This window comes from Candoia aspera, chromosome 4 (assembly GCF_035149785.1).
Source record: "Candoia aspera isolate rCanAsp1 chromosome 4, rCanAsp1.hap2, whole genome shotgun sequence".
NCBI classification, from domain to species: Eukaryota; Metazoa; Chordata; class Lepidosauria; order Squamata; family Boidae; genus Candoia; species Candoia aspera.
Window position 1 is genome coordinate 64,697,909 of NC_086156.1, and position 13,798 is coordinate 64,711,706.

The following is a 13,798-nucleotide window of genomic DNA, read 5'->3' on the forward strand; positions in this document are numbered from 1 at the left end:
AATAGGTATCCAACATGAAGAAATTTAGTAGGCAGAATGCAACACAACTGAAAGGGCCAGTAACACTGACAATTCGATTACATACAGAGATACATAAAATTCCCTTCTCACTCCTACGGGTGGTATGTGTCTTCCTCAATCTTGGGTCCGCTGCTAGAGGCCTGGGAGTGTGTGTCCTGACTAAGCAAAGACCACGTCGAGACGAGGAGGAAGTCTTTAGTGTTTTATTACCGCTATTGTAGACAGAAAATCCTACCAAACTGAAGAAGCATGGGAAAACCCAGACAGATAAACCTCAAAAGTCAAGGCAGGTCTGTTCTGGGTTTCTTTGAATGACAGCTCAAATTCTCTAAACTACGCATGCGTTTTCCCCCCTGGATAGGGGCCCCCTCCTGCTCACCATCAGTACTCATGACAGTTTGAGGGTTCTGCGTAGTATCATAGCTCTTCCTAGCATTGTACTCTTCTGGACAGAAAGCAATGTTGTTCCTGGGATCTGTTGGAGTCACTCTCCCCACTTAGGAGTCACAGCCCCGAGTGCTCCTACCACCACTGGGACCACTTTGACCTTTACTTTTCACACTGTCTAGTTCCTCCTTCAGGCCCTGGTACTTCTCCAGCTTCTCACACTCCCTTCTTCCTGATGTTGCTGTCACTTGGCACTGCTACATCTATCAGCACCACTGTCTTCTGGTCCTTGCCTACTACCACGATGGTTGATTGGCCAGTACCTGGAAGTCCCACAGGATCTTAACCCTGTCATTCTCCACAACCTTCTGTGGAATTTCCCATCAGGACTTGGGAGGGTCTAGCCCATACATTGTGCAGATGTTCCTGTACACAATGCTAGCTACTTGGTTGTGCCGTTCAGTGTATGCTGTTCCTGCCTGCATCTTACACCCTGCCACTATGTGTTGGACTGTCTCTGAGGTCTCTCTGCGCAGTCTGCACCTCAATTCCTTTCTAGTGTGGCAGACCCTGCTTCTATGGATCTGGTGCTTAGTGCTTCTTGTGCTGCTATGATCAGTGCTGTCTTTTAGTCCACCCTTTCCAGCCACTGGTAGGATTTCCCAATGACAACCACCTCAGCTATATGTCAATGGTACATCCCATGTAGGGTCTTGTCTTGCCATGGTGCTTTCTCTGCTTGATCTTCCTCCCATATCTACCTCTGACTCAGGCATTCTCTCAGCAGCTCATCTTTGTGTCATCTTACTGATGTACTCCTGGATGTACTTACTGATGTACTCCTGGATGCTCTGGGTTTCATCCAGAACAGTGGCTTTGACACTCACCAAACCCTGCCTGTCCTCTTTCCGGCTGGTGTACAGTCTCTGGGTGTTGGACTTGGGGTGGAAATCTCTGTACTGTCATGTTCACAGTTTCAATGTATTTCAAACATCGTAACGTTTCACATGCCATGGTGCTGACGCGCATTTCTGTTTGGGAGGGAGCTGCTGTGAAACCTTGTACCAAGCTCTGTATGTGAAATCAGGACAATGGAATGTGTTTGGGTTATTTTCTCTGTTCAAGGACTTTTCCTGCAGACCATCAGAAACCGTTAGGAGCGCCTGGGATTGTGAACTTGGGAAGATTCTACGGGGGGAGGGATTTCGTTTGCACTGAGGGTTTTTAGTTTGAATTTGCCACGCTTTTATCATTCTCAGCTTTCTTTGTGATCCTGCATACTATTCTTCAATAATCAGATATATTTGAAACCCTGCTTATGAGTCTGATGTACATTAGAATAGGCAATCATTACACGTACATTGTGAGGAGCTTCAGGGTCTTCACATCGGCAGCCTCCATGTCCTCCTTTGGCCAGCACACTATAGTGGCAGGGCATACTGTTGATGGCATGGATCTTGTTCTGCCCATTGAGCTGGCTCTTCAGGACCCATCTTATCCTTTGGTGGTACTTGGATGTTGCTGTCTTCCTTGCCTCCTCATCGTGGTTCTCATCTGACTGTGGGATATCAAGGTACTTGTAGCCGGCTGTATGTCTGCTATGTGGCCCACTGGTAGTTCCATCCCATTAGTCTTGATTACCTTCCCTCTCTTTACTACCATCCAGCCACACTTCTCTAGTCCAAATGACATCCCAATGTCCTTACTGTAGATCTGTGTCAGGTGGATCAGCGAGTCAATTTGTTTACCCTTAGCATACAGCTTGACGTCATCCATGTACAGGAGGTGACCTTGATGTCATCTATGTAGAGGAGGTGGCTGATGGTAGTTCCACTTTTGAACTTGTATCCGTATCCAGTCCTTGTGATTATCTGGCTGAGGGTGGTCAAGCCTATGCAGAACAACAGCGAGGACAGGGCATCACCTTGGTATATGCCAAGCTTGACGGCCACTTGTGGGAGTTGTCTTGAGTTGACTTCCAGGTTGTCTTCCACAGTCCCATTGAGTTCTTGAGGAAGGTCTGAGTGTCCTGTTGACTTTGTATAGTGCCAGGCATTCACAGATCCATGTATGTGGCACTGAGTCATAGGCTTTCCTGTAGTCAATCCAGGCTGTGCTCAGATTGGTCTGTCTAGACCTTGAGTCTTGGGTGACTGCTCTGTCTATGAGCAACTGGTGTTTTGAGCCTCTGGTGTTGTTCCCAATGCCCTTCTGAGCCATGCTCATGTACTGGCCCATATGATCCTATAGCTTGGTGGCTATGATGCCTAATAGGACTTTCCATGCTGTGGGGAGGCAGGTTATTAGCCGGTGCTGTTCCCTTGGAGGGGGGGTGTCTTTCATGATCAGCACTGTTCTTCTTGTGTTAGCCAGTCTGAGTGGGAGTCTGCTGCTAGCAGCTGGTTCATCTGTGCTGCTAGGCATTCATGTACTGCTGTTAGTTTCTTTAGCCAGTAGGTGTGGATCATGTCCAGGCCAGGGGCTGTCCAGCTCTTCATGTTCTTGACCCACTGTTGGATGTCTGCTACTGTGATGGTCACTGGTTCCTGTTCTGAGAGATTGTTGCGGTCTGCTCTCAGGTCCTGCAGCCACTTTGCACTGGTGTTTTATGTCTTCTCTTTCTCCCATATGTTCTTCTAATACTGTCCAGTTTCTGCTGTTGGTGGCTCTGCTGTTACTGTGTTGTTCTCTAGTGTATCTCCTTAGCCTGGTAGCCAGTGCTGTGAGCCTTTGTTTAGCAGTCTCTAGGGCTTCAGATGGAGTCACGCCCAGAGCTATTTAGATGTTCATTTATTTGTTTGCTTGTTAGATTTATAACCTGTCTTTTTTCTGAAATCTCAAGGGGGCTTCCATCAGGATCTTCCTTTATTGTTCCTCCACAACAATAATACAACCTGTGAGGTAGGTGAGACAGAGTGTGTGACTGGCTAAAGTTTCCATGGATGAAGGTGAACATGATTTTAGTCTAGCCACTAAAATGCACTGGCTCCTCAAAGAACTGATATGAGCTGAAACAATTAGAATACTTGCCTTTGCATCCACTTCTGGATCATCAAAAAATCCCTCTGGTAAGGCCTCTGCAGTGTTTTCTCTCCTGAAATGTTAAGGCAATAGTTAATGCTTACCTCAAAATACTGTAACAAATGGAATATTTTAACTGAAAACAGAGTAAGTAATGTAATGTCACTTAAGGTGTTTAATGATAGTTGAATAAAGACATATTAAAAGGTAATAATATCAATTAACATTCATAATTATTTATATATTGTACAGGATTAATTATTCCAAGCCTTCAAGATCAAATTAAGAAAATTCTCTTAACCAGAATCCTGAAGTCTACACCTTCCCAAAGCTTTTATTTAGGTTCTCTGCCTTAAATCCTGAAGTTTTGTGCTATCCCTTATGCTGGTCTATGACTGTAATAAAGATTTGATTTCATTGATGCTACACTGACTACCATAATATATTTAATCATGGTTGTATCGAGCATGGGGAGTGGCAAAAATAATGATATTAAGAAATGGAAAAGTGAAATTTTTCCAGATGTCAAGGAATGGCTGCTAGAAATGTGTGATCTATCTGTTTTGGAAAAGGCAGTATTTTCTACCAAACCAAAGATGCAGCAATCTATGTTATTATGGCACAGATTCTTTGATATCTTATAATAATATCTTACATTGTTCATATTATAGTTGTCCTAACAGCCAGGAACCACGCTGAGACAAGGAATAGGTCTCTAGTGTTTTATTACTGCTACATTAGACAGAAAATCCTAACAAACTGAAGAAGTGTGGAAAAAACCCAGACAGATAAACCCCAAAAGTCAAGGTGGGTCTGATCTGTGTCTCTTTGAATGGCTGCTTAACTCCTCAGTACTACGAATGCGTTTTCCCCCCTGGATAGAGGCCCCCTCCTGCTCACCATCAGTACTCATGAGATCACCCTCCCCTCCAGATTCACATTCCATTTCAGCCCCCTCCCTTCCAGAGGTCTCATAAGAGTCCATCTCCTCCTCCAAGCTCCCATGGGAACTGGGCAATGATGGAAATTCTTCAAAGGAAAACTCCTCCAAGGATGAATCAGTGCTGCTCTCCAGGTCTGATAACGCTTCGGGCCCAGGTGGCTGCTGGGCCCTTTAGCAGACTTAAAATGAAGGTGACTCTGGTTCTGTCTGTGGGAAACTCTGCTGGTCTGCTGTCGAAAAACATTGTGCACTGTGTGAGAAAGGTTCTCAACTGTCCTGCTTCTCCTCCAAACTTCTCTGGTAGACTGCCCTGGGATCTCAAGACTACTGGCGGAGCTGCTGCTGCTGCTGCTGGCACCGGTTGTGGGTTAATCGGAGCTGGTTGTTGTAACTGCTGTAGCATGGCAGCTTGTAATGTGTTGATCTGGAGATCTACTTGTTGTTAGTGTTGTTGCAGGGCTGCTGCCAATTGTTGGATGGCCTGCCAAATTTCCTGGTTTCCCGAAGACATTTTCCCAAATGTCTCTTCCTTTTTTTTTTTTTTGTTCCTCCCTCTATCAATGGGAGTAGGGAGTTTGTTAGGATTGATGTCCTAACAGCCAGGAACCACGCTGAGACAAGGAATAGGTCCCTAGTGTTTTATTACTGCTACATTAGACAGGAAATCCTAACAAACTGAAGAAGCGTGGGGAAAACCCAGACATATAAACCCCAAAGGCTAAGGCGGGCCCGATCTGTGTCTCTTTGAATGGCTGCTTAACTCCTCAGTACTACACATGCGTTTTCCCCCCTGAATAGGGGCCCCCTCCTGCTCACCATCAGTACTCATGACAATTGTGAATTCCTTGGTAAACCTGTGACAATATATAACTATAAAATTTAAGATAGATTTATTTTTCTTTTCCTCAGTTTGTATTTTTAGCTTCTATTTTCAATGTTTTTTAAGTTTCCTTTTTTTTAAAGATTAAATATTGTTTTGTTACAAAAATAAAGATTAAAAAAATATTAATCATGGTCAAAACATTTTGTGCCATGTGTTCTTATGCCATCAAAATACTTAAACTTTTGTAGTATTATGTGCTCCAAAGCCTAAATTATATAAATTTTATTGCATAATACTGTATTATGGCATTTTTAATCAGAGTTCTACTTAAATTCCCGAAAGTACAACCATGGAAATCCTATCATTATCCAGGGATTGTTTTATGGCTGGCTATCTGAAGGACTGTAACCTGTCATGCAAAGTAACAGAAACTTTTAAAACTTCAGAAGTTTCTAATGAAAGTCACCCAAGAAAAATGTATCACTTGCTATCACAAAAATGCTTGGGGAAATAGTTATATCATGGTTTCAAGAGGATCAGGACTACATTTTTTTAGTACCAGTTGTTACGATAGAGGTGTGCTTTGATTTCTAGGGCAGACTGGCAAGATGCCTACAACTATACAGCTTGGTAAGGTGATATCTTTCAAGATGCTGTTAGATTCTTAGAAGGAAAGTGCAGAATATAATGAGAGAAATACAGTGACTAAAGCAACAAGAAATCTATATCCAATAAAAACAAATCATATTCTATATGTTGATTTCCATTGCAGAGAAAACATAAATAGACATTATTGTACACTTCCAAAGCCAACTCACCAAAATATTTCATCTACTGACTGGAAACATTGTCTCACTCAGACAGTTTTAAAAATAATATCCAGTCATGGGGGACTGAGGGCCTTAAGCTCTCTAATAATGATGGTAGCAACAGCAAATGTATGGATGTTCATATCTATTTTTATTTATATGAATGCCAGGAAGCATAATTTTGGTTCAGTTATAATTTATATTAACACAAAGAATATGAAAATGTAAAATCAAAGGAAACTGATGGAAAAGACTGGTTTTAAGACTGAGAAAGAAATGAAATACTTGGGTATTACTATGACTAATATGTATTGTATGTTATTTTAGAAAAATTATGTTAAGACATGTACTTAAGAAGGATATGTTAAGATAGGAGAAATTATAATTGTCACTGTTGGGGGGAATATCTGTGATAAAAATGAATGTATTGCCTAGAATATTTTTTCAAACGATAACTATTTTGACAACCAATGCACCATTTAAACAATGGCAGAAAGATACATCTAGTTTTATATGGCAAGGAAAAAAAACAAGGGCTAAATACAAAGTCCTCCAAGATGCAAAGGAACGAGGATTGGGATTGCCTGATTTGAAGTTTTCAATGGTTTTCATATGCGCAATTAAGAGAAAGATTTAAAGCAGGCAACAGAACATTTAGAACTGAGCAGAAGACAGAATCTGAAGCTAAATTATGTACAAATGATGAATATGTAATTGCTAAAATGTATAAACTTTTGCTGAAATCTGAAATGGAGGAAGAACAAGTGAAAGCATGAAAGTGTATGATAAAATCAGCTAAGAACTTTGATTATAACATGTTCTTGGAACAGTGGGAAAACATGTGGTTGAAAGGATTGAAATTCACACTATGTTCCAATAGAAGAAAATATATGTAGCTCAGGGTTGAACTGTGGAGTCCTTGGTGCTCTCTGAGCTTTGGTTGTTTGCTTGAAGACATTTCATTACCTGACAAAGTAACATCATCAGTGCTGGTGAGTGTGGAATTTGCTCCCTGTTTAAATACAGTAGCTTGGCCTACCAGTGTTGGTGGAGGTGTGGTTTTCTCCTTGGTAGTTCCTTGATTAAGGTATTTTCTGCTTGATTGTTCATCTGGTGTTAATCCCTGCTTATCTGGGTATTGGTTGTTGAGGAGGATGTGTTCTGGTCTTTCTTAGCTTTTTTACTGTCTCTTTTGAATGGTGTGTAAATATGGTTTATCTCTATGTATCACTGATGGCTGATTCGTCTGAATGCCAAGCTTCCAAAAATTCCCTAGCATTTTGGATTTAGCTTGGTCTAAAGTTTCCCAGTTGAAAGTATGGTTGAATCTGTCCATGTGTTGTGAGATTAAGGAGTTTTCATTGTGTCTTCTGACTGGAAACCCCTTATAGACTTTTTGCTGAAAAATGAAAAAAATGAACTGGTGATTTGATGATTAGAAAGGATAGATTATGGAAAAAAGGAAATTATGATGTAACCTTAGAGAGAGAGAGTAAAATATAAATGTACTTATATATTATTATTACTGTTAAGATAGGATGCCACTTCTTTATTACTTTTTATTTTTCTTTTCTATTTCTTTTGCTTTATTTATTTATTTAATTAATTTATTTATTTATTTATTTATTCTTCAAATTTCTATCAATGCCCATCTCTCCCAAAAGGGGACTCTAGGCAGTTATTTCTTTTAAACTTTCTTATTACTTTTCCCTATTCTTTTTTTCTTCAATTCAAAAATTTGTATTGTTTTTATTCTGTTGAAAACTTCTTTAATAAAAATTGTATTAAAAATAATAATATATATTAATCTCTGGATGTCTCTTTTACTTAATATCCAAAATCTATGCATATATGGCTCCATTACAAAACAAATTAATTTTTATATGGACTTAGACCAGCACAAAAGCTAACAAAAACAAGGTAAATATGAAATAAACATTGCCATCATATCTTCAGCCACAAATTTGACATGTCTACATTATATTAACAAATACAGATTTCACTTAAAACTAACCAAAACTAACTGAACTGGTAAAATGTTTCTGTATTGCATAAGCAATCACTAATAACTGAAAAACTGCCTGCTACTGAAGTCACAGAATACATGTAACGTTTATAGAACTTGCTGAATATTCCCTGAAACAGGAATAATTATTAAAAAAAGAGGAAATATCTCTATCAAAATTTGCAGTACAAAAGAACATGCCCCAACATTTTTACATCACTCCATTTGTGAAAACATGTGAGGTATTAAAATATCTTCCTTCAAGAAGGGCTAACACCAACACACTGAAATGAACCAGTGCAAAGGTCTTATTGGGGAATAGGAAGCTGAAAAGATAACCTTCAGGAATACCCTTTTTCTTAAACCTCACATATTAAAATATTAGGGAACCACAAATTCTTCCAAACATATTATCTAGGACTCATTTTTATTGTATAAAATCCCAAAGATACTAAAAATCTGGGGATAACCCATCTAAGTGAGTATTTCATATAATACAAAGAGATGGAAACCCTTTAGAGGAATGAGAGGAGCTAAATCAGCTGGAACAAGTCTTAATTTGAGCCAATAGTTAAATAAGTTGACCCAAGCTTGGGTCTCAATTGTAACTAGCCTACATTTAAGTGCTATGATCTGGAGGGACAGGCAGAAACCCTCAGGGAAGGGTTGTCCCACAACTAACCTGCCCCTGTGCACACAGGGCTTTAAAGGACCAGCATCTTGAATTGCATCTGAAAACATACTACCTCCACCAGAAGCTTCTGAACTTCCAACTGTGCTTCTAATTTAACTATTTTAAATGTGATAATGGGAGGTTGAGTAGGTACAGAGTGTAAATTAGAGTGAAACAGCATTAAGCATATGCTACCCAGATATTTGTTGAGATACAGTAATTTAAACTAGGCTTGGAAACCTAGATGCAATCCTTTATGCACACTTCTTCATCAAATAAACAGATGTTACATATGCAGAAATAATTCAGCTTATTTTAAAGGGGCTCCATGCAAAGCTTTCTCTATTTGAACCTTGTAAAGAAAACAATGGCAAATACTTCCTGTCAAAACCCCAGAGGATAATGTTTGGACATTGTTGTTTATTCGTTTAGTCGCTTCCGACTCTTCGTGACTTCATGGACCAGCCCACGCCAGAGCTTCCTGTCGTCGTCAACACCCCCAGCTCCCCCAGACGAGTCTGTCACCTCTAGAATATCATCCATCCACCTTGCCCTTGGTCGGCCCCTCTTCCTTTTGCCCTCCACTCTCCCTAGCATCAGCATCTTCTCCAGGGTGTCCTGTCTTCTCATTACGTGGCCAAAGTACTTCAGTTTTGCCTTTAATATCATTCCCTCAAGTGAGCAGTCTGGCTTTATTTCCTGGAGGATGGACTGGTTTGATCTTTGTGCAGTCCAAGGCACTCTCAGAATTTTCCTCCAACACCACAGTTCAAAAGCATCGATCTTCCTTCTCTCAGCCTTCCTTATGGTCCAGCTCTCGCAGCCATATGTTACTACAGGGAGCACCATTGCTTTAACTATGCAGACCTTTGTTGTCAGTGTGATGTCTCTGCTCTTAACTATTTAATTGAGATTGGTCATTGCTCTTCTTCCAAGGATTAAGCGTCTTCTGATTTCCTGACTGCAGTCAGCATCTGCAGTAATCTTTGCACCTAGGAATACAAAGTCTTTCACTGCTTCTACATTTTCTCCCTCTATTTGCCAGTTATCAATCAAGCTGGTTGCCATAATCTTGGTTTTTTTGAGGTTTAGCTGCAAGCCAGCTTTTGCACTTTCTTCTTTCACCTTCATCATAAGGCTCCTCAGTTCCTCTTCACTTTCAGCCATCAAAGTGGTATCATCTGCATATCTGAGATTGTTAATGTTTCTTCCAGAGATTTTAACTCCAGCCTTGGATTCCTCAAGGCCAGCTTGTCGCATGATGTGTTCTGCATACAAGTTGAATAGGTAGGGTGAGAGTATACAGCCCTGCCGTACTCCTTTCCCAATCTTAAACCAGTCCGTTGTTCCGTGGTCTGTTCTTACTGTTGCTACTTGGTCGTTATACAGATTCTTCAGGAGGCATACAAGATGACTTGGTATCCCCATACCACTAAGAACTTGCCACAATTTGTTATGGTCCACACAGTCAAAGGCTTTAGAATAGTCAATAAAACAGAAATAGATGTTTTTCTGAAACTCCCTGGCTTTTTCCATTATCCAGCGGATATTGGCAATTTGGTCTCTAGTTCCTCTGCCTTTTCTAAACCCAGCTTGTACATCTGGCAATTCTCGCTCCATGAACTGCTGAAGTCTACCTTGCAGGATCTTGAGCATTACCTTACTGGCATGTGAAATGAGTTCCACTGTTCGATAGTTTGAACATTCTTTAGTGTTTCCCTTTTTTGGTATGGGGATATAAGTTGATTTTTTCCAGTCTGATGGCCATTCTTGTGTTTTCCAAATTTGCTGGCATATAGCATGCATTACCTTGACAGCATCATCTTGCAAGATTTTGAACAGTTCAGCTGGGAAGCCGTCGTCTCCTGTTGCCTTGTTATTAGCAATGCTTCTTAAGGCCCACTCAACCTCACTCTTCAGGATGTCTGGCTCTAGCTCACCGACCACACTGTCAAAGCTATCCCCGATATTGTTATCCTTCCTATACAGGTTTTCTGTATATTCTTGCCACCTTTTCTTGATCTCTTCTTCTTCTGTTAGGTCCTTGCCATCTTTGTTTTTGATCATACCCATTTTTGCCTGGAATTTACCTCCAATGTTTCTAATTTTCTGGAAGAGGTCTCTTGTCCTTCCTATTCTATTGTCTTCTTCCACTTCCGCGCATTGCTTGTTTAAAAATAATTCCTTATCTCTTCTGGCTAACCTCTGGAATTTTGCATTTAATTGGGCATATCTCCCCCTATCACTGTTGCCTTTTGCTTTCCTTCTTTCTTGGGCTACTTCTAGTGTCTCAGCAGACAGCCATTTTGCCTTCTTGGTTTTCTCTTTCTTTGGGATGTATTTTGTTGCCGCCTCCTGAACAATGCTGCCAACTTCTGTCCAGAGTTCTTCCGGGACCCTATCTACTAAGTCCAGTCCCTTAAATCTATTCTTCACCTCCACTGCATATTCCTTAGGAATATTAGTGAGCTTATATCTAGCTGATCTGTGGGTCTTCCCTAATCTCTTTAGTCTGATCCTAAATCGTGCAAGAAGAAGTTCGTGATCTGAACTACAGTCAGCTCCAGGCCTTGTTTTTACCGACTGTACAGATGTCTGCCACCTTTGGCTGCAAAGGATGTAATCAATCTGATTTCGGTGTTGTCCATCTGGTGAAGTCCATGTATAAAGCCGTCTCTTAGGTTGTTGGAAGAGAGTGTTTGTTATTCAGAGTGAATTGTCTTGGCAAAATTCTATCAGCCTGTGTCCTGCTTCGTTTTGTTCTCCCAGGCCATACTTACCTGTAATTCGAGGTGTCATTTGACTGCCCACCTTAGCATTCCAGTCTCCTGTGATGAAAATAACATCTCTTTTAGGCGTGTTGTCCAGTAGGTGCTGCAGATCCTCATAGAACTGCTCTACTTCAGCTTCTTTAGCATTTGTGGTTGGGGCGTATATTTGGATCACTGTGATGTTAGATGGCTTGCCCTGAATTCGAATTGAGATCATTCTGTCGTTTTTTGGGTTGTATCCAAGCACTGCTTTAGCCACTTTACTATTAACTATGAAGGCTACTCCATTTCTTCTGTGGTCCTCTTGTCCGCAGTAGTAGATCTGGTGGTTATTTGATGTGAAGTGGCCCATTCCAGTCCATTTCAGTTCACTGACGCCCAGAATGTCTATCTTTAATCTTGACATCTCACCAATAACCACATCCAATTTGCCCTGGCTCATAGATCTTACATTCCAGGTTCCAATGGTGTGTTGATCCTTAGAACATCGGATTCGCCGTTCACCACCAGCACCGTCGGCCGCTAGCCGTCCTTTCGGCTTTGAGCTAGCTGCGTCATCACGTCTGGGGCTAGTTGAGCTCATCCTCTGTTCCTCCCCAGTAGCATTTTGACCATCTTCCGACCTGGGGGTCTCATCTTCCGATGGTATACCGACATATCTCTGGTTGTACTGATCCATTTAGTTTTCACGGCAAGAATACTGAGGTGGGTTGCCATTACCTTCCCCAGGGATCGCATTTAGTCTGACCTCTCTGTCATGACCTTCCCGTCTTGGGTGGCCCTTCACGGTTTAGCTCATGGCATCATTGAGGTGCTCAAGCTCCAGCACCACGACAAGGTAACGATCCTTTGCTGAAGATGTTTGGACATGCAGGAGTAAAAAACTTTGCTTTGTGGCAAAACCATTCTAAACTTTGGTATCGGTTTTTAGGTACTCAGTTAGGAACCCCTGCCCCAAATCTCAGGATATATTTACGGATAACACAAAATAGAGGGCACAAGTTAATATAAAACTTTGTCATAAATTTTGAGATACTGAATTTCAGAATTTGTAATATCTACAGATAGACCTTGATTAATGACCATCCTGTTTAGCAACTGTTCAAAGTTATGACAGCACTAAAAAAGTAATTTTACAACCAGTCCTTGCATTTACAACCATCACAGCATCCTCAGAATCATGCAATCGATATTTGGGAACTTCGCAAACAGGCAGGTGTTTACAACTGTTGCAGCATCCCATGGTCATGTAATCGACATCTGCACGCTTCACAACTAGTTTTTGACAAGCAGAATCAATGGGGAAGCTAGCAGCTAAATTGCAAGTTGCAGTATGTGATGTCTTGCTTAACAACCCGTAGTCTCGCTTAACAACCAAATGGGAAGTGACACTGCAAGTCCATTGCTGTCATATGATGTTTTGCTTAGTGATCGCATCACTTAGTGATGGAGTTGCCAATCCCTACTGGGGTTGCTAAGTGAGGACTACCTGTAATGCTATAATATGTAATTTAATTTTCTGACAGCATAAATTAAACTAAATGTCCATACTTAACTCTAACTAAGGGGGCAAAATAATTTGGATTAAAATATTAGACTTAATTTTTTATACTGGATACTTGACCTTTGAACAAGTTTTTCTTGTGATTCTGCCTTCTGTACAGATCCTGAATGGGACAGCAGAGGAGTAGCTAAAGCGCTGTTGTCCACGTAGTCTACAAAACACAAGGATATATTTAAAAGAAGTGCTGCCTGAGAAATATATAATTTGCTACTAAAATAGATATATTAATTGTGAATAGTACAGAGAATAAATTGAAAAAGAGAGGAATTAAGGTTGGCTAACAGTTCTTTCCATGTAAATCAACACCAATGGATCAAATTCAGAAAAACTGGGCAGGAAATTCTGATTACAGATTGGAGATTAAAATAATGTAGTTTATTATAAATAGGGCAGGATTTTCATCATCATACACAATAGCACTTGAAGGCAAAAATGAGTTCTTTTGCCCCCCACTCCTTACCGCTAGGTTGACACTATCATCTATTAGCAGAGATATTCAGAGATCCTTATCTCTGTATCTGGTAACATCTGGCCAATGGCTCAAATAATTTTGTGCTGGCATTTCTGTCCCAGTTTTAAAATGTCCCTGTGAAGTGAGTAACTAGGAAAGGCGTCTCTCGTAATGGCTGAAAGCAAGTAAAGATATGGCACTGAGAGGTTAACAGAAGAAAAGTGACCAGGCATATAATTTTCCATCTTCTGGTTTTCCCCTCAACTTAGGGATCTATAGAAGTCTTATCAATTTACTTTTTAGAATGATTTAGATTTAGATTTAAAATCT

General features: G+C 40.6%; 1 protein-coding gene across 1 annotated transcript in view; it reads right to left on the reverse strand.

Moving 5' to 3' along the window:
• The window catches only part of ZNF830 (zinc finger protein 830), a 30,766-nt gene that overhangs the window by 5,566 nt on the left and 11,402 nt on the right, over positions 1–13,798 (reverse strand). Inside the window, exons 6-7 of the mRNA XM_063300328.1 lie at positions 13,078–13,168; positions 3,439–3,502 (exon numbers count right to left, since the gene is read on the reverse strand). Of these exons, the coding sequence (XP_063156398.1) occupies positions 3,439–3,502; positions 13,078–13,168 (155 nt within the window). The remainder of the gene's footprint in view (positions 1–3,438; positions 3,503–13,077; positions 13,169–13,798) is intronic.